The 26,287-nt window shown below is 39.9% G+C and overlaps 2 protein-coding genes across 5 annotated transcripts; one reads left to right on the forward strand and one right to left on the reverse strand.

Annotated features, from left to right (window-relative positions):
* Positions 1–12,929: 12,929 nt before the first annotated feature.
* LOC103707246 (universal stress protein PHOS34) lies at positions 12,930–18,443 on the forward strand. 3 transcript variants are annotated; one of them, XR_015974359.2, is made up of 5 exons: positions 12,930–13,244; positions 13,351–13,445; positions 15,160–15,278; positions 17,656–17,800; positions 18,167–18,443. XR_015974359.2 is itself a non-coding variant. In XM_008791655.5 (4 exons), the coding sequence occupies exons 1-4, from the start codon at positions 13,037–13,039 to the stop codon at positions 18,252–18,254; spliced, it is 510 nt and encodes a 169-aa protein (XP_008789877.1). In that variant the 5' UTR covers positions 12,930–13,036; the 3' UTR covers positions 18,255–18,443. The 3 variants fall into 3 exon arrangements, 2 of the variants coding, with proteins under 2 accessions (XP_008789877.1, XP_008789878.1); XM_008791655.5 differs by lacking the exon at positions 17,656–17,800; XM_008791656.6 differs by lacking the exons at positions 17,656–17,800; positions 18,167–18,443 and adding an exon at positions 15,349–15,564.
* Positions 18,444–19,112: 669 nt separating this feature from the next.
* LOC103707244 (translationally-controlled tumor protein homolog) lies at positions 19,113–24,760 on the reverse strand. 2 transcript variants are annotated; one of them, XM_008791651.6, is made up of 5 exons: positions 24,561–24,760; positions 21,247–21,320; positions 20,724–20,852; positions 20,471–20,628; positions 19,113–19,428 (listed from the first exon to the last, which is right to left on the reverse strand). In XM_008791651.6, the coding sequence occupies exons 1-5, from the start codon at positions 24,586–24,588 to the stop codon at positions 19,311–19,313; spliced, it is 507 nt and encodes a 168-aa protein (XP_008789873.2). In that variant the 5' UTR covers positions 24,589–24,760; the 3' UTR covers positions 19,113–19,310. The 2 variants fall into 2 exon arrangements, with proteins under 2 accessions (XP_008789873.2, XP_026660519.2); XM_026804718.4 differs by having other exon boundaries at positions 19,113–20,367; positions 24,561–24,740.
* Between the last annotated feature and the right edge of the window lie 1,527 nt (positions 24,761–26,287).

Here is a 26,287-nt window from a genome sequence, read left to right on the forward strand (position 1 = left end):
CCCGATAACTCGGCGGGATTCGGCGATTCGGCCTTGCTAAAACGGGAAAGCATTTAATTTAATAAATCCAGGTTAAGAGACACACGGTGAGGATATCTCCGATATCACCGTTTGCGGTGGGATGAACCGGAAGTGGTGTGCTATCGGGAACAATGTACATAGCTAGACATTAAAGGTACGTTCATGAATCCTAGGGCTCGTTTGGCGGAAAAAGAAGGAGAAAAGTGCGGTCATGATATTTGATTGCAACGGATTTTTTTATAGGAGAAAGGGTGGTTTTGAGCTAACCCTAATGATTTCAATGTCTTAACATATAATGAACTTTTGGTCCATGAAAATTATAAATTATAAAATTATTTTTTTATAATTAATGAAGTAGATTTTTTTAAAAAAGGAAAGCTATTGCCATGACATCATAATGTTGTAAAATAGAATTAGGCCCCGGAAGAGTTGTTGGAAGTAGAGCTGTCTGAAGTAGAGCTGTTATAAAAAGCTGTTTGCTGTTTGGTAACTACATTCGTAAAGTGCTGTGGTACTTTGTTTTGTGTTTGGTAAACAAACTGTGAAAGTACTTTTGTATGACAAAATTACCATAAAGGACATTGCATAGTATTATACAACAGAACATAATAAAACATAACATATATTAATACATAAATATACGATATAGTATAATATTTTTATAATATAAAATAATATTATTATAATATAGCATAATAGTAATATAATTATTAGAGTAAATTAATATTTGGTAATATAACATAATATTAAATTATTTAACATAAAATATTAATGTATTATGATATAATGTAATATATATTATATTTATAGTATAATACAATAATAAAGGTATAAAATATTATAATTATTAGTATAAATTAATTTCTCATAATATAACATAATATTAAATTATTTAAAATAACATATTAATGTATTATAATGTAATGTAATATAATATAATATTTATAGTATAATACAATAATAAAGGTATAAAATATTATAATTATTAGTGTAAACAATTAATAATGTTGAAATATATTTATTTATTATCTTATTTATTCATTCATTCATTCATTTATATAAATATTTATTTATTTATTTATTTTTATTTTTTAAAAAAACAATTTCTTCTCTTTTTTTCTTTCCTTTTCTTCTTTTTTTCCTTTTCTTTTTCTTTTCTTTTTTTCTTCTCTTCTTCTCCTTCCTTCCTCTCCCCCGTTCTCCTTTCTTCTCCTCCCGTGCGGCCGGCAGCGCCGAAAGGGGGCTAGGCCGCCGCGGCCGTGGGAGGGGGCCGGGCCGTGGCCGGCGGCGGCCGCAGGAGGGGGCCGGGTCGTGGCCGGCGGTGGCCGCGGCTAGCCCCCTGGGAAGTGCTCTCCTCCCGCGAGGCCGACAGCGCCGGGCCGGGCCGTGGCGGACGCGGGAGGGGGGCGGGTCGTGATCGCCGGCGGCCGCAGGAAGGGGGAGGGCGCCCCCTTCTTCTTCCTGTTCTTCGGCCCCTCCCCACCGTGGGACCTCCTTCTTCTTCGGCACCGCTCCTTTTCGTGACGGGGACATCGTCGCCGACGGCGGCCGCGGGAAGGGGAAGACCACCCGTCTTCCTCTTCTTCGGCACCTCCCCACCATGGGGGCAGGGGAGAGGGAGGGGGTGCGACGGCGGGGCAGAGGGAGAGGGTGCGGCGGCGGGGGAGAGGGAGTGGGGTTAGGTGGGAGAGAAAGAGACGGTGAGAGAGAGGTTTTTGGGAGGAAATTTTTTTTTTTAAATGGGAGTATTTTGGTCAAAAATACAGCTTTCCGAAAAAGCTGAAAACAGCATTTTCGGAAAACTCCAAATTGGAGCTTCCTGATGGGGACATCAGAGCCCTTCATCCAGATGATCCTGAGCCTCCGGATTGAGCCAGACGCATTTATTTGCATTTAGGGATTTATTTGTGGTTTATTTTATTTCTGAGTTTATTTGCATTTTAGGGCTTATTTGTGGTTTATTTGTGTTATTTGTGGGCTTATTAGGATTTATTGTTGTGTAAGGGGGTTTATGCAAGTTGTGTATTTGGGCCCTATATATAGGAAACTATTTTCATGATTAGGGTTTAATGAAGTGATTTGGAATTTCTTTCCCCCTACGTTCTTTTTTCTCTTTTTCTCCTCTCCTCCTCTATTCTTCCTGCGTCTCTACAACCTCTTCTTCCTTTTCCCTCTCTTGTTCTTCCTTCTTCTCCTCTTTCCCCACACTGGTGCTGCATCAACTTGGTATCAGAGCAACCGGTTTTGCTTCTATTGCCAAAGCCCCGATCCGTCAACAGTTTTTCTTTCCCTCGGTTACCATCAACAACAAGAACAGACCCCTTCCCTCTGTCAGTCCGCTCACCAAAGAAAAAAAAAAAAAAAAGGATCACTGCCGAGTCTGTGAAGGCCCAGATCGACAGCCATCCGCATCCGACCCCCCCTCTCTCTCGGTCTGTGTCTTCACCAGAGCAAAAAAAAAAAAAAAAAGTTCTGCAGCCGAGAGAGAAGAAAGAGCCACAGCCCCTGCACCAGACTCTCCTTCGCGTCTCTCTGACTTGATCCATCAGTCGCCGCCGCTGCCCAGTGAAGGCCCGAGCCCACCGTCGGAGGAGCCAAATCCCACCACCCGTCGCGCCCACGGCCGCCTTCACCCCGCGCACAACGTCAGCAGCGCCACCAGCTCGCCCGCGCCGCCCACGGCCGACCCGTGGCAAACCCGGGAACGCCAGCCATCCCCCGCTGCAGGTCACGGAGCCGCAGCCGTGACTGCCGACGCGTCACCGGAAGCGCCGCCGGCCGGAGCCCGTGACCGGCCCCGCCCTCCGCCATAGGTCCCAGAGCCCCGGCCACCGCCATCGCCGTGAAGATCGGAGCCTTCTCCCGAAACCATCGGGAGGTTGAAGAAAACAAACCTAACGGGTAAGATCCAAACCCGTTACCCGTTTCTCTGCTAGCCCGGATCCATTCCAAAAAAAAAAAAATACACGTGCCTTGCACGTGAGGAACTAACGGGTTATCGGAGCGGTTCACGCCCGACAACCCGAATCCGACCGGATCCAAGGTTATAACAACACACGTGATCTCACGTGTCTCAAAAAAAAAAAAAAAAAAAAAAAAGAAGTCGGATCACGTGACCTGCACGTGTTTCCCCTCAAAAAAAAAAAAAAAATACCAACCTCTGTTCTGCCGAAAAGGAAACCCTAGGGTTTCCACCGTCCCCTTCGCCGCCGTCGCTGAGCTCCGCCTGCAGCGCCGCCTCTGGCCGCTCCGCCTTTCCTCCTCGCCGCCGTCGTGCCACCCCTTCGCCGTCGTCGCCGAGCTCCGCCTGCAGCGCCACCACCAGCCGCTCCGCCTTTCCTCCTCGCCGCCGTCGTGCCAACCCCATTTCCGCCGCCTCGCCGAGTCTGCCGCCGCTCATCTTTCGCGGCAGCCTTCTCTCTGCCGCTCCATCTCTGTTGCGCCACCTCCGCCGGGCTCCGTCTCCACCGAGCCTCGTCCGCCGCCGCCGCCGTGTCCGCTTTCACTGCGACCCGAGGACGTCTCCCGTGAACGACACCGGACCCACGCCATCCTCGCCACCGCCACCCCGAGCACCACCACAGCACCTCCCCGACTTCGGCTGCCATCCCAACCGTCGCCTCCCTCATCTGCTCTCCCCCTTGGCCATCACCATCGCCTCCCTCATCTGCTCTCCCCCCTGGCCATCCATCTTTCCCGCACGAACCAAGGCCCCAGCCGCTCTTGCTTCTGTACTGGCCCAAGCCCGTGCGCCATCAATTGAGCGCGGCCCAAGCCCAAGCGGCTGCAAGTCCGATCTCAGGCCCAAACCAGATTGTTCTTCAGCCCATTTCAACAGCCCCGGAAGCCTTGTGCTGTAGATGCAGGTCCATAACTCCAGCTAGCTCTGCCCGGCGCCAACTTCGTGTCCGAGACTCCACGAGCAGACGATTCTGGTTGACTGCATCCGCCACAGGTGATAGGTTTCTACTTTTTCTGGCTTGTTCATTTAATTATGTTCTAGTTCTCTTGCATGATAGCCACATTTTGAAAACTTATATTGCTGTTATAATTCAGAACATTGAACCTCTCACTTCCGAACCCGTCCTATTACCCTTTAAATCTTGACATTAAATTAGCACACCCTAGTAACAGGACGTTTCTCAACATTATTCGATCATATTGATTTAGGATCAGAACAACTGTACTACTTGATTGCAATCTAATTTCTTAAATTGAATAATCTTAATCCTTAATTCTGAATAACCGAAGTAAAAATCAGCAACATTTAAATTTAAGCTATTATTGTGAAGACTTGCTGATTTCTGAAATCATAATAGATTGCATTAGTAGGTTGTCCTGCATCAAATCTGGTCCTGCATCATACTTATAAGGGTTTCATTAGTGACACTACATTTCACATCATCACCCAGTGTCATCAGTGCAAGCCAACCTGTAGTGATATGGAGCACTATCTCAATCAATCTAAAACCCCTGTAGCTACCATGAATTCCGACATTTTGAGGTCTCTCTTAGAACAGATCGTTGCCATGCGGGCTGGAAACAAGAAATTCCAACAAGAGATCCGTGAGCTCGTGCAAAATTCTAGGACCCCTAAATCGCCAACCCCTGTTACAGCCCAAACTAAAATCGGTTTGGTCGTACCACCTGTAGTCCTTCCCCACTCTCCTAGGCACCAAACCCAATACTCTAGGTGTCAACAATTCGGCCATATAGCGCCCCAATGTTCCACTAAGACCTACCCGATTACTGAACCAGAAGTTAGGAACCAAGAGGCCGAATATGTCAAAGAAGTCTATGAACCAAATATAGAAGACTATGAAGAAGACTTTGAAGACGAACCTACAGAATTAGACTTTGTCCAAAATGATTCCCAAAGGAAGACTATTGATCTAAGTACAACCAAGCCACTTCACATCACTATTGTGGAAGAGGTAGTGACAGATATTGAGAGCAAGTCACCTGAATTGGCACTTGTAGCTAAAGATACCCATGCAGAGTCCAACCTTGAACATTCCCCAGTAGTAGTTTCTCTTCTAGAGGAGTTTCATGATGCACTCCCTGATGATCTTCCGGATGCACTTTCTCCAATGCGTGATATCCAACGCGCAATCGATCTAGTTTCCGGAGCATCCCTGTCCAACCTTCCACATCATAGGCTCAGACCGAATGCATATGCTAGGACCTGGAATTTAATGTTACCAACAGTTGAGTTTGCATATAATAGTTCGGTTCATAAGTCCATAGGCATGAATCCATTCGAAGTGGTGCTTGATTACAAACCTAAGCAACCCATAGACCTGTTTTTCATGTCTTATCAGTATAGAGTCGTTGAGTCTGCACAATCAATTGCATCACATCCACATTCATTGCATCAAGAAATCAGCAACTGTAGTCACTTTAATAACTTAAAATATAAATCCCTTGCTGATTTAACTAGACGTTATAATGAGTTAAGTGAAAGAGATTACGTCATGATAAGAATTAGGTTTGAACGACTTTCTTCGGAAACGTTTAAGAAATTGCAAATTTGTAGTGCAGAACAGTTCAAAATCTTAAAGAAAACCAGTTCGAATGCATATGTTGTGGATCTTCCTGATGACTATGGGATTAGTGCGACATTTAATATTGAAGATTTAATCCCATACAAAAAGTTAATATTCATGCCTTCTGACCCCTTTATTGATATACCTACCCATGTTGGACACCCTGACCTCTTACCTGCTGTTGAGCCACCACCTTCCAAATCTCATGCACGCAGAGAACAAATAGAACATATATTGGATGAGCAGGTTATTTCAACCAGGAATGGTAGTTACCAACGTTACCTTGTTCGGTGGAAAGGTCGACCAAAGTCTGATGTGACGTGGATTTCCAGAGCACAGTTGCAGCGCCTTGACCCCGATCTTCTGGAGCAGTACGACAGCCGGCCAGACTTGTACTCGACGGGGTCGAGTTTTTTTCACCCGGGAGGAGTTGATGGGGACATCAGAGCCCTTCATCCAGATGATCCTGAGCCTCCGGATTGAGCCAGACGCATTTATTTGCATTTAGGGATTTATTTGTGGTTTATTTTATTTCTGAGTTTATTTGCATTTTAGGGCTTATTTGTGGTTTATTTGTGTTATTTGTGGGCTTATTAGGATTTATTGTTGTGTAAGGGGGTTTATGCAAGTTGTGTATTTGGGCCCTATATATAGGGAACTATTTTCATGATTAGGGTTTAATGAAGTGATTTGGAATTTCTTTCCCCCTACGTTCTTTTTTCTCTTTTTCTCCTCTCCTCCTCTATTCTTCCTGCGTCTCTACAACCTCTTCTTCCTTTTCCCTCTCTTGTTCTTCCTTCTTCTCCTCTTTCCCCACACTGGTGCTGCATCACTTCCCCCCCAAAAGTACTTTTGGAGGACCAGAAAGTGCTTTTTGGCCCTCCAAAAGCTCCCCCAAACAGGGCCTTAATCGTTATAGCTCGTGCTCTTATTGAAAATTTTTAAGGCTTCAAGCATCCAAGATATTATAAATTTCATAATCAACCTCTTCTAGGAATTCCAACTCAAGATCATAAAATCATTAACTAGTACTAATTTTATCAACACTAGAACAATGGCTTCAAGTCTGCTATAAATGGGTGTCAACACATACTCTAGGTTGGAGAAGATTTTGCTCATAGCTATTGATTTATAAATATCATAAGTGTTATTCTCGAATTTGATGAATAATTTAACCATATTAATTAAATTTAATATTTTAAGAAAATTTTCCAATTCTATTGATGATGGCTGATGATAGATGACTAGCAATATTTTTGCAATTATATTTTTTAGTGATGTACTTTCTATTGAACATATTTTCAGGACGCAACTTAATTAGACATTATCCAAGTAGTGAATAACACTTGTTTCTTTTCTCAAATTGAATTTAGAGAATCTAGATTTCTAGATATACTCTTTCTTTCTTTCTCTCTCTCTCTACATATATATATATATATATATATATATATATATATATGCGTGCTCGCGCACACGTATTTGCATGTGTGTGCATATATATATATATATGTGTGTGTGTGTGTGTGTGTGTGTGTGTGTGTGTGTGTGTGTCTCTTAAGAAGGCAAGGAATCAGATGTTAGAGGGTTGCAAGCTATTACATCCTTGATTACAGAGCTACATGTGAATGCCAGAAACTGGTTGGTTGCATGCTTCTGGTTATTGACTCTATGGCAATATCTAACATTGAATACTACTATATTTCAATTTCGTTTAATAGATTGTCCAATGAGTACCTAACCAATCACAAGCTTTTATCTTCAAATGGTAGACGTATAGGAGGAGCATTCATGGTCTCCAATCCACGAAGGTGGACGGACGGAGTGCCCATCTTTATCTCATCGGACGGCTGCCGTGCCATCTCCGTGTGCACCGTTAAAAAGGGCCCAACCATATTTAAAGTATCTCGTGAACGTAACCACCACCAAACACGAAAAGAATCACGAGATCACGTGTGGAAGCCGTCACTGCAAGCTTCGCGCTTTGCGATAGTTTTCCCGAAAACTCGTCGAGTGGTCTCCACCGACCGACGTCACAGGTCAAGCCGTGTCCTTCACGCGGCACGCCTTTCAAATCAAGCCATCCAACTCCGTTTGATTCAGCTGTCTCGGATCAGGCACTGTCGTGACCTGTGGCTTGTGATCGTACCCATGCACCAACCTTTTTTTTTGGGTAAATTGTCCATGCACCAACTTTTGCGTGCACCCAACGCCACACACTCCTTGGGCACACAGTGTGTGGGCTGCACATGCAATGCAGTGCGATGCTTGCAGGGTGCGGGCTGAGGTCTCCCAAGAAACGAGTGCATGAAGGTTCTGCATGGATGCCCTGCCCCCAGGTTCGGGGCAGCAGAATCTCCACCCCACAACTAAATTTCTATGCATGGAAGGTTTTTCTCTTGCTTTCTTTTTTAATTATATATATATATATAAATCTTACTTTGTATTTTTTTTTGACTTACCCAATCAGAACCAACCACATTTCTTGAATGGATTTGTCATCATTTTCCGTTCTAAACAATTTCTGCCATCACCGCATAATTTTTTTTTTTTACTAGAATTGGTAATCCGTACCCGACGAATACGAATACATCCAATAAAATCAGAAAACAAAATATCTCGGAGTGCTCGAGGCAGCTTTCCATTTTCAGCTCATAAGATATTATCCGAATGGTTGGTCACATGGGCGGCTATCCAATCTGAAGTTTCATTGGTTTCACAGAATACATGCTTCATTTGAAAGGCCTCATCATCCTTCATCATTATCCAGATGTCTCGAAGCAATAGATAGTCGCCGCCAGCACCTCTCGGACCCTTCTGGATTTAACTGATGACTGTGGTCGAGTCACCCTCCAGGATGACTGAGCTAGCTCGTAATCATCACTTAATTATTTATCGCAGCTAAGCCACTCTCCTCGAAATCTGAATTCAAGGCGGTGAATATGATCTTTGCCTTTCTCTTGTTCTATGGTGGTATCATTGGCTAGTAATGTGAGCATCTAAGGTTAGATAAAGTTAAACTAAAAATTTGTTTTAATATTCTATAAAATTAGATAGAAATTTTTATATAATTTACGGATTGAACTTTTCATTTAAATATGGCCCTATATAAATTAAATACCACCCAGCTCAAATTTTGCAGAAAAAAATCATACAGATCTTTATTTTCTTTCTACAATCTAAAGGTTAGGATCTGACGTAGGTTTAGAAGATGGATGAACCAACTGATCCAATTTCTACGGAATTTTTAGTCTAACACTATAAAAATATTTAAATAATTTGAAAAAAAAGCAAAAAAGTCTTATTAGCTGGAATTTTGATTAGAAAAATAATGCAGTGGAAGTAGTTTCTTAGGATCTGTGGTTCCAATTCCGTGGAAAAAGGTGGCTCTTTTGGAAAGCCAAATGGCATGGGCCGTCCATCACGAGCATCCACTAACTTTGGTCTGCCACCAGCCTCTATCTACGTAAGTAAAGGTATCAGAAAAATCGCGTGTGCTTCTTTATTAAAGAAAGGCTGCAAATTAAGGATGAATTTTTTTTGGTGGAATGCATCATGTCCGTTGAACGGGTAACATCAAAAGTTGTGACCGAATCCATTGGCAAGTAGATCTGACCACGGTTTCGGAACCGCCGATTCCGGTTATAGAACCGCCAGTTCCGGTTCCACAAAAACCTAAAACCTTAACCGGAACCGAAAATAGTCGGTTCGGTTCCGGCTCTAGAACCGCCGGTTCCGATTCCGATTCTAGACGGTTCCGGTTATAAAATTTTGAAAAAAAATAGATTGTATAATTAATTTGAAAAAAAATTTAAATACAAATAGATTGTGTAATTAATAAAAAATGATAATTTGTACCTCATTTTATTATTTACTCATCAATAGAAGATGGTCGGTAATTTGGATCCCAAGAATTTGGGTTTGGAACATATATTTCCTTGCCTTTATTTAAGCGGGAGGAAGACATTTTTGATAATTGGATTGGGAAAAATTAAAATATGGGAAGGTTATGAAATGTGTAGAGAATTGGAATAGATTGAATAATTGAGAGAGTCGAAAATTGAGAGAGAGATTAGAAGATTGAGTGGTGTGGTGAAAAAATTGATTTGGAGATGTATATATAGTGTTGGGGATAATTTTTGTTTTCCCAAATGCCCCTCAAACTAGCCATTTTTTAATTGTTAGGAGGGGTAAAATAGTCGTTTCCCAAAATACTCCTCAAATTAGCCGTTTTTTAGTTGTTAGGATGGGTAACATAGTCTTTTTTTCAGTTAGAACCGGAACCGAACCGTCGGTTCCGGTTTCGGTTCCGGCTCCGGTTCGGTTTCGGTTCCGGTTTCGGTTCCATCAAATCTGAAATCTTAACCGAACCGTATTCTTCAAGGTTCCGATTCGGCTAAGAACCGTAAGATACTGTTTCGGTTTCGGTTTCGATCCGATTTTTTTCGGTTTGATTTCGATCCGATTTTTTAGTTAAAACCGAATCGTGACCAGGTCTGCTGGCAAGTGGGATAACTTGGAGGCAAATCCTATATAATGGACGGTAGAATGCTTTAAATTTAGTCCCCGGGTGGAAGCCTTTACAATTTGGTCTCATGCACCTGTCACGTCCAAAGAACAGCCAAGCGCATAATTGCGATTTGATGGCTTGACAAATCCATTAGCACTCAGGGGTCTTGGGTCTCAGTGGGAAAACATTTTGCTAGAAAGAATATCAGAACTTCTTTGATGCTCTTGCAGGGCTGATGCGTTACTGAAGGAACGATTAGGGGTGGCAAAATATGACCCGACCCGTCAATTCGATCCGTGTTCGACCTGCCATAAACAGATTTGGATTTGGCCTAAACAGATTCGGATCGTAAACAGGTCGACCCGTTTAACCTGTTTATTAATTGGGTCGGATACGGATTTTAGATGTCTGACCCGTTTAAACCGTTTAACCCATTTAACTGTTGGGCAGGTTAAACGGGTTAAACAGGTTAAACGGGTTAAACGGGTTAAACAGGTTAAACGGGTCTAAACAGGTTAAACGGGTCTAAACAGGTCTAAACAGGTCGAGTTGGGCAGGTTAAACAGGTTGGGTTGGACAGATTAAACAGGTTTAAACAGGTTAAACGGGTCAGGTTGGGCAAACAGGTTAAACAGGTCGGGTCGGATTGGGTAAACAGGTTACATGTTTATTAAACAGGTTAAACGGGTCGGGTCGGGTTACCTGTTTAATAAACAGGTCAGGTTCAGGTTTGTAATTCCTGACCCGTTTAATAAACAGGTCGGATTCAGATTTATAGTTTTCTGGCCCGGCCTGTATTTGACCCGACCTGTTTATGCCTGACCCGACCTAATTGCCACCCCTAGGAACGATACATTGTATCATAATAATAATGTTGAAAACGGGAAACTTTCAATCCAATTGTGTACAACTAAATATGGCCAGCATTCTTGCTTTAACTTAGTCTTTGCTCTTTGATTTCAATTTTAAGTCAAAATGCCATAGAAAAATATCTAGTCACGCAAAAAGTTTTTATTTTTTTATTTTTCAAATGTTGCTGGCTAAGTAGACCCATCATCTTGTGGAAAGTGGGAGGAGAAATTTTGTGTATGGTCCAATGGGTGCATCCTAGTGTTACTCTCATTCTCGAAATTCGGTTTTATTAGCTTATCATGCCATATATGATTCTTATAATTTATATTTCTAATTTTTGAAATTGCATCTATGAGTCCAAGTAGGTTGGATTTTGCGCGGTTTAGGGCCAGGCTGGGCCGAGTCAGGATTTAAATCGAAAATTTGGTCTGGGCCAAATTTATTTAGGCTTTATAATCTGAACCTGATCTCAAGTTCGAGATCTCAGGCATGCCCAACCCTATTTGAAATTCGAGCCAAGCCATCCTACCCCTAGTTTGATATGGTGAGCATATAATGTTTTTTTGGTTATTATATGAAAATAAGAAATCTAGATTTTATTATAATTAATAAAGTACAAAGTGACCAATTATCCGACCTAGTTTTCCATGTTTTGTGTAGTGGCGACAGAATACTGGTCACTCTATATGAAAGTACAAAATCTAGGTTTTATTATAACCAACTAACCAAGTCATCAGCTACCATTTTTCATTTTCCCTATTTCATAGATTTTAATGTAATTATTGAATTGCAGAGGAACCTATCATTAAATTTTATTATTTTATTTCATATAGTAATCCCATATTTCTTTTTTGTGTTCACCGTATAGAAACATATTTTTTTTGTATAATTTATGAACTATAGAGAGACCAAATATAAAATTTCAATTGTTATGTTCTATGCAATGGTCGCCAAATGGTCCTATGGTAAACATGCATGAGTTTTGAGTTTTGTTGTAGTAATGAAGTGAACATAGACTCATCTAAAATTTCCTTTCCTTTATTTCATAAAGAGACCACATAATGGCTTTGTGGTGACTATATGAAAATACAAAAACGAGGTTGTAGTACAAGGAATGAATCATAGAGACTTTCATCATTAGATTTTTGTTTCCTATGTTTCATATTGCAACTCCATAATGATTCCAGGATATATAGGAATCACAAAGTTTTAGCTGAATTATAATCAATGATTAATTAAAAATAAAATAAAAATTTGAAACTATTTTTTATTCCCCATCATGATCGTTATATAAATATTTCTTTTTGCACATCTGTTCATTAGGAGTATTTTTGTTATTTTAATTTGAAATCATTAATTTTTTAACGGCATTAGTGCGGGTATACAGGCAAAAATAAGGATTAAAAAAAAATAGAATAGCAAAACAAGTGTTTTGCGAGGGTATATATGTAAGTATTCATACAAAATTTGGTATTTAAGAGGGATATTCATGTAAAAATATATTTTTTTTTAGATATTTGGAAAGAAACAAATTTTACAGGCAGGACTCTAAACACGAATCTGTATGATGTGCACCATGTGGAAAAATATTTATTTTTTTTATTAATGGTGTTAGAAAAACCATTATATTAGAAGTATTTGTGCAAAAATAGTATTTTATAAGGATGCAGAAATAAATATAAATCTTAAGAAAATATTTACATAAATTTAAATTTTTAGAAAAAAATTCAGGAAAAAAATATATTTTAAATAGGCCCACATGGTGACACACGTGCTGAATAGTTGCTATGCAGATACGCTGTTTGAACTGGACAGCTGATGATGTCAACCTCCGATCCCACGTCTTAGCAATCATCGTTCCGTGCTGCTCGTTATCCGTATCACCGCCTCCCATACGAAAGCCTATATATTCCAACATCCTGACATCCTCATAAAAATCTCTAAGCGACTACTCAAATCTACCATCAAATAAATAGAAATATTTTAAACACGAACGGCAGATCGAGAAATTTTATGCAAAGATCTGTACGGTCATTTTCTTTAAGCGGCGTCGTGACGCTATCCGACCGCGGGGCGTGTCGGATTATTCCCGGGCTTTCCTCTCGGAGAGATGGCAGCGGCGGCGAATGAGGAGGCGGCGGAGGAAAAGATGGTCATGGTGATGGGGATCGACGATAGCGAGCACAGCTACTACGCTCTGGAGTGGACCCTTGAGCACTTCTTTTCCGCCAAGCTTCGCGGCCCGAGCGCGCCCTTTAGGCTCGTTATCGTCCACACCAAGCCCACCCCCTCCTCCGTCCTCGCCGTCGGGGCGCCCGGTACTCCTCCCCGAACCTTATTCTTTGCTAGGGTTTCGGGTTTTGTTGCTCTGGCGGTGGGGGTTGTTATTAATCTTCGATAAAAAATCGTTTCTTTGGTGTGCAGGGGCTGTGGATGTACTGCCGTTTGTGGATGCCGACCTGAGGAAGAGCGCGGCGAGGGTCGTGGAGAAGGCTAGGGAGGTCTGCGAGGCCAAATCGGTAATCTTTAGAGCTTGATGTTTGAGTACTAGATTTTCTTGGAGCAAATGATTTGCAATTTGATTGCTTAATTTTTTTGTTCATCCTCCTCCTGGGGATTTGATTTATCTAAGAGGCTTGAGTCTTGAAGACAAATTATATTGAATTAGAAACTGGGGAAGGGGTTTCTTGAGATAGTTTGTGCTTCATTTTCAATGTTGGCGATTGTGTTCCCCCGTAAAATTTTTTGAACTACCAACCAATGCAAGCATGTAGTCCAAAATGATCATATAGAAATGAACAGGTACTGACAGGGGCGGTATGGAGAATATCAATGCACCAAAGTAATCCTAGAAAACTAAATACTGGAATATAACATTTCTCCGCATTGAGCAACTTGATGTTGCATGTTGCCGTAATTATCGTCGAGACTTGAGAGTTGAAACCTCTGTTCATACGCCTTCATTAATGAATCGAAGTGATTGCCCCTAAAGACTATACCAACTGTACTAGTTGGTACTCTCAAGTTTTTAGTTTCATTGCTCAATGAATAAGTAATATATTTTCCTTGAACAATAAGTTCTTTTAGGACAGTATTCAAACATCCATTTGTCACATGTTTAGATTATATAGGTCGAGGCCTTAGCTGCTGGCACTCGAACTGAGGTGATTTTGGTCAAGTTTTTCCCTAAACATCTTGAGCTGAAATCTAGTATGCTAGAGTTCTAAGCAGGGAATATGACAGAGATAAACCCTCTTGATGCATGCGTCGCGCCCCACTGCATGATCTCGACTTCTTGCCTCTCGAAATAAGAGGGGGAAGTTGGAGAAAGTTAGCTATGGGGAAATAAACTCTTTAGTTCTATACACCTGTTGTAAATCCTAGTTATGGAAGCTCTTTAATTCACATAAGACAATGCTCAGTTCTCTGAGTTGTCGTTCCAATTTTCCTTCTTATTTATTTACTTTATTCTTCCAGTTTTCGATCCTCATTCTTAATTTCCTAATGTATTTTATTCATTCTCTCAATGAATCGATGAAAGTGAATAGGCTAGCCTTATCTTTGTCAAAAAACCAAAGAATATTCAGTTTCCATGAACTTGAAGTTTATAGCGGAACCTACTTTCTAGTTTCTTTTAGGGGAGCATCATACTCTTTATCTTCTTCTTGTTCTTCATCTTCTTTACATAACCTTTTTTAACATGAAGCTCCATTCATTTTAAGTAGGGACAACACAGAAAACAAAATTCAAATGTAGAAGTAGGCTTTAAAGTATAGGCTCCACACTAAGCCCGAGCTAATACACAAGGACCCAATTGAAGCAGAACTTAATGTGGCTTGACTTGGCTTTGGCACAAATCAGCACATGTACAGACATTTTATGACTATTTCCACATGGACCCCCTTGTATGAAAGTTATTAAGTGCTACTTCAGGTTTAGCATGGGCTGTTGTGGTGTATGTGTACCTTTCTTCCCCTCCAAATTTAGATAAACTTAATTGTTGTCAACTATGACACTGAGTAAGCAATAAAATGCATGAAATATTCAAAGAATAAAGCCCAACATTTGCTGTCCTGTGCCTAGAGCTTTATCTGAATGTTAACAATAAAATTAAAGGGGCCGTAAACCCTTGTCTTAAAGAACATAAAATTATTTATTCCCCTAAAGTGACATGTTCTTGTTTTGTATATTGAGAAATCTTGGAGTTTCCATATTTGTATGCCCTGACTGCAGCTGAGCCCACTGGTTGAGGTGGTCGAAGGAGATGCAAGGTATGTTCTCTGTGAGGCAGTAGAAAAGCACCATGCTGATATGTTGGTTCTGGGCAGCCATGGTTATGGAGCAATAAAAAGGTAGGATTCTTTCATTAAATTCTTTTATGTAGATTTTGCGGAAAGTCTCAGAAATGTCATATTTTTTCAGTGCCATTCATTTGCCAATTCGAAGTTCATGATGCAAGGATCCTAGAAGTCTACTTATTGAAATTCCTGAAGTGTTATATGATTGTTATGATAGATGAGCTACTTGGGAAAAGCAGAAGTATCTAGCTGTTTCTGGTTTCTTGAGTTCTGACCATGTCATGACACTAATAATTGCATTCTGTGTGGGATGCATTCTAAGATTAAGATTTTACAATAACAGCATTTATTTAGAGTGTTCTCTAATTAATCGGCTATTTATTAAACTTAATAACTTAAATTCCAAGGTAGTTTTAATTTTTCAGGATCTAACAACACTTTAGCACTAGGATTTAGTTTAACTTGATAAATAGGGATCTTCTAAATCTAAATGTTCTTAAATCAATTTGATATATTCATTTCTATGAATGTTTGGCTGATGTCTAAGTGTATCAAGTCAGAAGAGTTTCAAATAAGGCTGGACTTCATAATCCTAAAAAAAGTAGATGGGAGATGTGTGGCAACTGGAAAGGAGACCGGATATTGTTTGATCATTTCTCCGATTGATGGTCTAGATATCATCTTTCGACTTTGTTTATAATTTCTTTGCTTTTGTTATGACTTTTATGAGCTCAATAGGTATCAATATTACTTGTGCAACTCAGTAGGTCGCGAAATGTCAACCTGGCCAAGTAGTATTATTACTTTTTAATCTGCATCGTTTCATTTAGTTGTCTTGTATTCGCACAAGTAGTTATTAAATCACCATGAGAAGCAAAGAATTATGTTGACAATTCAAAAATAAAAAATTAAAGCTATATCACCATCTACAACAAATCATGGGGGAACTTGTACTCTGTATCCTGTGTTACTTGGCAGGATATGTGAACAAATTTATGGCAATGCCAGCGACATATCTAAGTGGGCATAACTTTTGTACAAAGAAAATTATAATAACCACTTATTATGTGAGACAACCAAGCAATTTCACTATTTCAGAACTTCAATGAACATGAGCATTTTTTGATTGTTTAATATACATGTGATGTATAAGGATGCCCAAATTTCGCTATTTTAGAACTACCTGGTAACATACCGGTATGGTACCCAATACCAAGTTTGCAAATCTTAGTAACTATCATTAATATCTACAATTTTTGCTGCATTTTTTATCAGCTTGTATCGTTTTCATTGTCCCGCATTCAAATATTCAGCAGTGCTGGTGCTATTCTATTCCATAGAATTTGAACCAAGGCATGTGCTAGTCATATAATATACAAGATGCATCTCTTCTTATCCATATACCTTTAGATCTTTTAACTATGATTTTGTCTACCATTTTACCCTTTTGTACATTGTATCCAAATAACGAAATTGGTTCTCTGTGCTGTCTCTTGGCCAGCAATCTATGTTGGTTCTCATTTGCAATTTCATTTACATAGATGTGTTTCCACCCTGGTGATTTTTAGGCTTTTATTCTAAGCCTCTCCTTGCACATTTTTTAACATATAACTGTGTCCTTTTTTCATCAATCAGCACCTATATCATTTACAAATCTGACATACTGTGACTTATATAAAGAGATATAGGTACAGGAATGTTAGAGATCTGGAGATGGCAGGGTGAGGAGGCTTTGACGACCTTTTCCTTTCATACTTCCAAAACTAACAATGACCTCAGCTTGGTTCAGACTCGGTATAAGTTTCAAGTCCCCTGCTAGCCTAAATCCTGTCTTGCTGGTTAATTTGAGGTCCATCCTTGCATGTGACAAACCTTCAACAACTGAGGATAGGTATCAGGTGAAAGAGGCGAGCCGTGTGATGTAAGGAGGGTCTAATTTTTGAAATCCTAAACAACACTGAATTACAAAGTGGATATGCTATGGATAGGATTTTTTTTCTGTGTGTTGGGGTTTAGGCAAAGATACCAGAAAACAGACACCACTATCACTTACTGTTTGATGGTTGATTTTGGTGGTACAGAGTACAGAAATGATGGTTTTTCCAGGAGTTGGAAGTATACTGCCAATTGGGTGAAGAGTGATGGAATTTCAGAAACTTGCCCAGATTGACAGGGCAAAAGGATAGAGGGTCTCCCATTTTGTTTACTCAAAGTCCTGAAATGACTCTGGTTTGTATTGTTTGACTTCATGTTGACAACCTTTATTATTAGGACTGGCAAACTATATTATTGTTATCTTTTAATAATTGTGTCAAACCTTAATAAAATTCAGCAAGTGTAAAATATGAAATTTTGATTCAGGAGAACAAAAATGTTAATTTTTATGAAGTGCTTTAAACTGCAAATGACAAAAGCTGATCATACTTGACAGTTCTATATATAATGTGGTATCAACAAGCGAATGATCATGGACCTATCTGAGCAAAATATTCTTTCTGAGAGGAAATGAGCTGAAGCCGAAATTCCTTAAGAGAATGAAGATCACAACATCCCAGAAAGAGAGAAGATCAAAACAGGTAAAAAGAAAGGCACCAAAAGTGCCTCAAGAGAATTGCTAGAGCTCCAGCTTTGAGAAAATAGGAACCAATTGATTTTCTGATAAACATGTGAAGTCCAATCTTTTGGAAGAGAGAAGATTTGGCGATCGACACTTCTGGCTGCTCAGATTTATCTGAAAAGATTGTAGCATCACTCTAACAACAAACACCTTGATTGTTACCTCATACCTAAACAAAATATCCTCAATACAAGATTCTATTAACTACATTTTTGTGGTAGATCAAGTTAAAAGGAGACAAAGTAGAAAATGATCCATGCATGCCTATTCTTTTCAGTCTGTTTTACACAGCAGCTAACGTCGGATTGCCCTTGAACTTTTGCAGGGCAGTTTTGGGTAGCGTGAGTGATTACTGCACTCATCATGCTCCTTGCACTGTGATGATAGTGAAGAAACCCAAGTCAAAGGGTTAAATGATTTAGTTGACAAGCAGGAGATGCAGTCTCCATCAGTGTATATATCCAATAAAATTCTTGCATAATAGCAAGTTACTTTCGTACTACCAGTCCATATATCTTATAGTTGCTTCTGTTCTTTGTTGTGTATTGAGCAGTGTTTATGAACTGAATATAGCAATATCTAGCTTTATCTTTTGTTCTTAATCTTTCCCGAACTCTGGTGCTGAAAAAGATTCCCTGCAGCAGGAGAAACTGTAACATCATACTTGCTGGGGAACTCTGGTGCTATGTTGGAAAAATGTTCTTGTTGGTTGCCCCAATGTTTGGAAGAAGGTTCCTTGAAGCAGGAGAAACTGTTCGTGTGCACAGGGCCTCGAGCATTCTTATGCCCCGTAAACAAAGCAATCCAACTGATACTTTAATATTTTTGTAAACCACAATGGACACAGCAATTAACTCATATCAATCCCAATTGCAGGTCCTGATAAATTGAGCACGGGATAAATATCAGGAAAGCCTTCACCGTTCCAGTCCAAACCAATATATTACTAATGGATCCAATGGTCAAGCATCATCATGCTTCACTTCAGCTAAAAGTTAAAGGTCAGCAAGCAGAGGAGTATTAAAAAAAATAAAAAATGATTTAAAAAAAGCATAAGTAGCTGCTTAGTCACTGATAACTTGAATCTATTTACTGTCACTGTAGCAGATATTGATGCATCACTGCCCCTACACGATCACATGCTTTCGACCATCCAAACTTTAACTGCATATCCCTATAATCTCATGTCTCAGACATGAGATACAAGACCAGGCCATTTGTGGTTTGTTGAATCTGGGCAATTCAACAAAAAAATTCTGACAGGAAAGAAATTAATAAACTAAATAGTAATTATTTCTCAATCAAATCAATATCACCAAATGTTCCAACTAAATATCCCAAAGCAAAATCCAAATACTCTAATCATATTAAAAGGAAAGGCATTGCTTCTAGGTCTCACTCAAAACAAAACAGGTAAATGATAAATAAGCTGAAGTTACAGTAAATCCTCATCAGGAGTTGGGTAAGTCTTAGCATTTGACCTCCTTCAACCCATAGGCAAAATATAAGAATGTTGGATCAGTGGCACCATCTTTGTAGTATGCAAAGACCAAGCAGCCATCATCGTGCATGCTCTCACCTACATAACTGCCAAAATAACAATCCATGTGAGAAGACAGCCAGATGAACACAATATAGCAAGTTGAGCTACAATAACAACATCAATAAATAGTAAGATGCCCTAAATTTTCACGTGTAATTTAGTCAATCAATCAAAGTTTCGTAGCGCCTGCAGATGACAGAACCCAAGGGAGAGGTTACCAAACCTTTGTAGTCATCTAACTAGTGCAAGATGATGGAACCTAGAAATAGTGCATAATGATAAATCCACATGGATCTTGAGCTCTTCAACCAGGATTTACCCGGCGCCAACTGGAGGAATGGGGTGCATTCCACCATCCCAGCAAAGGGCACTATCATGAGTGTCAGGAGCGGGATGAGTCGGGAAATGGACTCAGATGGAACGAGATATCCACCGTCCCAGGGCTTGGAACGCTTCGAAAAAACCAGGATGGTGTCATCCCATGGCATTTTAAATGAATATTTCTGAGTACCCATCTAGCTACAGTGCATTGGGAAATATCATTTTAAATTTAAACTATGATGAATAGAATGCGGTAAAGAAACATAGATTCAATTTGCAAGGAAAACAACGTATGCTATCATGGCAGAACTATACTAAATAGCACTTTATTGCATAGAAGGCCGACCCCCAAATAGTAGGGAAAAGGCCAGATAGTTATGGTAAGTTGGTAACAGTAGTTCATAGAACAGAACCGAAAAAAGCAAACAAAATATAGCTTTATCGTACCCAGTTCAATAGTAATAAGACAGTAAATAATTACTAAATAAAATAACTGATAGATCCCTATATATAAATGTATAATGATTGCTGCTTCCCAACACACTCCCTTCTCAGCTCAGTGGACCAGTCTCTTAGGGCAGCTGGGAATTGGTGCCGTACACAGGGGTCATGCGGGTGACAGTAGGCCCCATGTACCAGTCCAATCACCACGCGCTGGAATTCTGAGCAGGAAAAGGGAGTGGACCAGTGAAGCTTTTTCCATATATAATATATGAGTAAATTCTTTAAAAAAAATGTCAACCACTTGTTCATCAAAACACTTACAATTGCAGGTCACGAAGCTTTGAAAGTAAGAACTTGGTAGCTCCCTCAATGTGTTTCTTAAATAGCTCCTGCTTCTCGGCATCCAATTTAGGAGTCAAATTTTTGATATATCGCTTCATGAAGGTCACAAATTGTTTCTTATCGAATGCCGGTTGCTCCTGTAAAATTAAATGAGACAATATAATATATTTGACATACATATCTCAAGACTAAAACTGAACAAATAATTTCAACCAAAAAGAGGAGCACTGACCTGAAGCCTAAAAGTGTCCACAATATCGACCACCTTAACAGCCTGGTCATCAACTCCTTCGTCGTCTTCACCACCTTCGGCAGAAGGGTTTGCACCAATGTTGACAGAAACTGCTCCTTGAACAACCCACTGTCAAGTAATGCCAGATGAATTTTATTTCTAGGTTATCAAATGCAATGACAGTTTTCAACTTCAGAAAGTTTCATATTTGATATTAAAATTTCTTCTTGCTCAGAAAAAAGATATTAAAACTTCTTCAACAGAGTTGGAGGATCAGCAACAATTTAGATATTAATTTTTATCCTGCAAATAGCACCCACCAATATATAGGGTTTTGAAAAACTTCAGACATCAAAAATCCATGAATCACACACATCCACAATGTATCATGCATAAATGCAGAGTACTTATGGAGACAAATACACGCACAAGGAAAACAAAGAACACATGACAAACAATTAAATTTCACAATATGGATAATTAAAAAACTTATACTGGCAAATATATGGCCAACAACACTGACCTTTCCTTCAACTTCCCACAGCATACCATTCTCTATTTCCTGGTAGGGAAATGAGTCCGACAAAAGCTCATCGCCTGAATTGCATTAAACACAATTATTTCTATTAACAGGTGACATGGGGATCAAAACTGGGAAATCATAATCTTAAAAACACAGATATGAATCTATAAAACAAATATACCATTATTTACATAGAAAAGTAATTTTACATGGCCTAAGCCTCAAAATAGACCTCAGCAGTATCCTTAGGACAGGCATTAGGAAGAAAATGGTCAAGCTCAAATATACAGTTATTCATTTAGCTACAGAGAATCCATACCAACATCAAGGTTCTCGACAAACAACAACTAACAGGAGTTATCGAGATATGACTATGGTAGTTGGATGAGAAAAGAGAAACATTCTGCTGATAGGAGAGCCAGGATGTCAAAGTTTCAGAATCAGTTGATCCCTGACGAACAAAGAAAAACTCACGGGCCATACACATTACCGTTTCTAATCAATACCTTTCATACTTTATGTCAGTGAATATTGAGGTGCAGTGGGAACTGAAAAGTGATACTTTTTTGTCTTTTTGAAAGTTAATGACCTATACAGGTCCAAGATCAATAGGCATGCGAGATAAGTATGGAGAAGGTGCTCATCATTTAACTATTCAGTAACCCTGGACTCCAAACTAGACAAACAAGAGCTTAACAAATTAAAATTTAGTACAACCATGAGATTCTGACATCCTAGCTCTTCTATATTTTAAAATGCTTATGAATTTTTATGTCATGCCCATTAATGCCTCCATATATGTTGAACCCATGTGCTTGCCCCTTAGTGTTACCTAACTGTCCAGAGATCTTCAACAATGTTTGCATGCATTTTATCTTAGATTCTTTCCTTTGTATCAAAGGCATCCATGGATGAATGTCAAGCATGTTGATATTTGTTTGGTTGACTCAATTAAAAGGCATTCTTAATTTTCGTGTGCACATAGATGGAAGTCATTTAAGGGTCTTGCTGAAACTCAGCAAGGCTTACACCAAAAAACCAGGAGCGATTTTTAGGAACACACAAGACAAATGGAGAGCATTTAGAGACGTCGGCATTTAGAACTTTAACTAAACAAGAATTCAGCCTTTTAGAAAGGCAGCTTTGTAATTTATAATGTATCAAAATGTTCCATTTACAGCAATCAGCTAAAATCACGTCATTTGAGTAGCTGCAGAGTGTCACTCATGATAATTTAATATTAGGGACTTGTTCATTCTTAAAGGCATATATAAAGCCAAGGGGAAGACATGACTTCCCAGAGTCAATATTAACACTTTGGTATTATGAACTAATGGCTCCGCAAAATTGAAAAACAAACAGAAAAAATGAAAAAAATAGTTTTTTTCAATGAATACTTCCATAATGCATCCTTCAGTACCTCCAAGTCCAAGATGCAAAAATGAAAGTTCAAGCGAAATTGCTTATTCAAGCTATCCAGATGTGAAAATACCACAATATTGTTTAAAGACAACCACATGGTGACAGTGTGTACAAAACTGTGCATCAATAAAGCAAACTTTCTCAAATAAGAACATGTTAAGTTAGTTGATTGCCCTTAGGATCCCTTACACCGGCATCCCTCATACCAACAGAGGGAACGAATGTCCCTACAGTATGTAATCAAGATTTATACGTGAGACAATTTCAGATAGTTAAGCACAGAGCAACAATTGGATTTTTTGGAACAAGACAGTCCACACTGACCAATTTCTTTCACTCGAAAAAGAGATCACCAGTTACAGATGCAAAAATTATTTCCAACATATCTTCCTCAACTTCTGTTAGATTCACCTTTCCAAGTTGGGTCCCCGTAAATCTAAGCAAGCATCTACAAAATTCTCCTTCATTGTTGTTGTGGATCCTCTGAAATGTTGGAATACAGCATAGTCTTTTCGCACTATAATCTCATGGCTCTCTAAGTTCAATTTTCAATCAGTATATTTTTATCATCTTTGAGTATTAAATGGTGTAAGTCAATAGATCAATCTTCAGCCTCATAAAAAAAGTATCTTCTTTCACACAGGCATCCTACATAGCTAGTTAAAGGAAATAAAAAGTTCTGGTGGAAAGAATTTAGACTACAATGCCCTAGTCACTTAGTACCAACAGCTTCATACACTATCCATATAAACATGGATCTTCATATATGCCATATTATGTGATGTAAGGTATTAGCAGTTTAACTAGGAGGAGGAAAAAACTAGCAGCTGTAATGGTGTTTGTAAGGATAGAGATGGAAGGTGGAAGAAGGCAGAAGAACAAGCAAGTTAGCATCTATAATCCTGTCAAACTACTGTTCAACCCCCTTTATATGGATGATACTCCAGTATGGCTCTGCCTATTTTTGTTGACTAACAAGTCCAAATCCATCCAAGAACTTTAGTACTTTATAAAGCATAATTCCATACTTTGACATGTTGTTCTGAAAATTATTACAGCGCATCTAGATGGCCTGGTTTAATGGCAACAAATTGAAGCACTAAATCTCCAGGGCAGGGGTCCAAATCATGGCTTACAGAAAGATGAAATAACCGTCGACCTGCAATCCCCTGATAGCGGATTGGAAGTAGATCACAAAGTAATCACTTTCCACCTTGATCTCTCATTCCAGTCCTACCCTCCCTGCCTTCTCTCAACTCTATCAATGTTGTAAATAGCCACTTTTTTAATTGGAGGACCTGATGCTCCCATAAAGATAAATAGTTTTAGTATTTTATTCTAATATTTACTTCATCCATCTCCTATCCTCATGTCAGCTCCACCTTAATCAGAACAAGAGGAGAAATAACCCCTAGCTGCATGAACATCGCATAATTATCAGAAAAATCATACTCTTGCAAAACATTCTATTCCTTTTAAGAGACGATAAATTTTTATGCCAAAAAACCAAATCCATATACAACAGCAGCAAAAACAGCTCAAAGTATGAATTAAAATAGCCACAAAGCAGGCAAAAAGTCCCTATCATTGGTCACATACCATCTAAAATAGCCCATCTCACAAGGAACCTTCATTATCGCAAAATCCCCAATTGAAAAGGGGTCAGTTAAACAGATTAAATCCCAAAATTAAAAAAGGAAAGATGACCAAATACAGATAATCACCAAAATATGACAGCTTTACAGCAGATCAAAAAAAAGAACACAGAATAACTAATAAAATTGTTTGATTTAATGCTACAGCCTGCAAGGTCGCATCTTTCCCTAGGATCCGGGGCTTAATCGAAAGAGGGTCAACGGAGACAAAAGATGACAGGCGGATCGGCGAACTACCTGTGAGAAGATCCTGGTAGACGAGCATGATTCCTCCGAAGAGCAAACCCTAACCCTAGGTGACCGAATAGACGAAGGAGCGGAAGGGCGAAGGAGTAGAGGGGGTCCAAAAGATGGCCGAAGGGATTACATATCGGCGAGAGTATTTGGGGTTTAGAGCAGGTTTTTTTTTTTTGGTACAATTTGAGCAGGGTTTCGCTGGCTATAATTGAGACCATTGCGGGTGTTCGAGTTTATCACGGGCTCTTTTTCTCTCTTGCTGGTCCGTCCGATCGGCGAGATTAATTCTCATCTCAAAGATGTTCACACTGGAAATCCGGCTGACCAAATTCTAATCGGAATCTTATGATTGGCGCACTTTTAGATCCAATCCGAAATCAATCCAATTGTAACTAGTCTGGTTCGAGTTCGCTGTCCAGAGGGGATGGAGGGGGTTAGACATGCCTCTTGAGCCCAATCCAAGGACACTAGAATAAGGGTAAGTTCTAAGGTTAGGACTGGGTTTGAGTTTAAATGTAAAACCCATTTATTTTTCGGACTGGGCTCGGTTTGTCATTAGCGCGGCTCAGGACCGGCTCGAACAGGAGCCCGAACAAAGCCCAAAATAGAGTCCAAATTTAAGCCCAGACCAATTTATATTTGTATGTTGTTATTTAGAGATGTTGTCGTTGGGAACTGGCTTGTCCTAAGCGCGAGTATGTCATTGGCGCGGTCTAGGACCGACCCGAACCCAAACCCAAACAAGGCTCAAAATAGAGCCCGAATTTACGCCCGAACCAATTAATATTTGCATGTTATTATTTAGAGATGTTGTCGTTGGGCACCGACCTGTCCTAGGTGCGGAGAGCACAATGCGATAGTGCTAGGGGATTTGACAATCGTTGTGTTTGGCTGAGACTTGTGGTGGATGGTTGTTGCCGGGGGTCTGGTTTGGTGACCGCGCTCCAACCTGAATCAACAAAAATGAAGAAGTCCTCTTGTCGTAGTGTGTCTGGAAAGGACCTTCCGGTGCCTAAGTCAGAACGATGCTCAGGGACAGAAGGAGATTCTCGACAGTCTGTCAGGGCATCGAAGCGCTTACTTAAGTGGTCCCCCAAAGAGTTGGTTGCATACGCGAAGGAGAGTACTTGTCGCCATGAAATTCAATCACATGGGTCAGCTAGGGATTGGCTAGCCTCTGCACGTCCTGAATATCAGGCGCGAACGCTTTGCACGCGGATTACGCCCTATATGTTAATTCGGCGAGATTTCGGAGATCACTTAGGATCGAAATTCAAACTTGCATATGCACTTTAGGGCATGCCAAGTGGCTGCTCATGACCGATGGTGCGCTGGCTTCGTGGCAAATTCTGGTTGGACGACTCTTATGGTGAGTTATGATCGGTCCTAATGCACATCAAGAGAGAATAATGAAGAAGTAAAGAACAAATTAAAATAGATTTAGCTGAGAATACTGTATATATATCATTTGAGCCCAATTTTTAGTTAGCTCATTTATTTGTGAAACAATTTTATGAAACATTAAACATCAATCGAGTTTGGGCCATACCTATTTTGGCTCAAATGGGTAATTCGGGCCAGCCCAAAGTTGGGTGTGGACAATCCAAAAACATTTGGGCCTAGTCTCGGCCCGAAGCCTGAAAACAAAATTGGGGCAGGTAGGGGTATAGCCCGGCCCACTTCCAACTCTATGCAGGGTACTCGGATGTTTATGCGGGCTAATGGAG

This window comes from Phoenix dactylifera, chromosome 17 (genome assembly GCF_051530095.1).
Source record: "Phoenix dactylifera cultivar Ajwa chromosome 17, Ajwa_hap1_PhDact_Kaust_v1.1, whole genome shotgun sequence".
Taxonomy (NCBI): domain Eukaryota; kingdom Viridiplantae; phylum Streptophyta; class Magnoliopsida; order Arecales; family Arecaceae; genus Phoenix; species Phoenix dactylifera.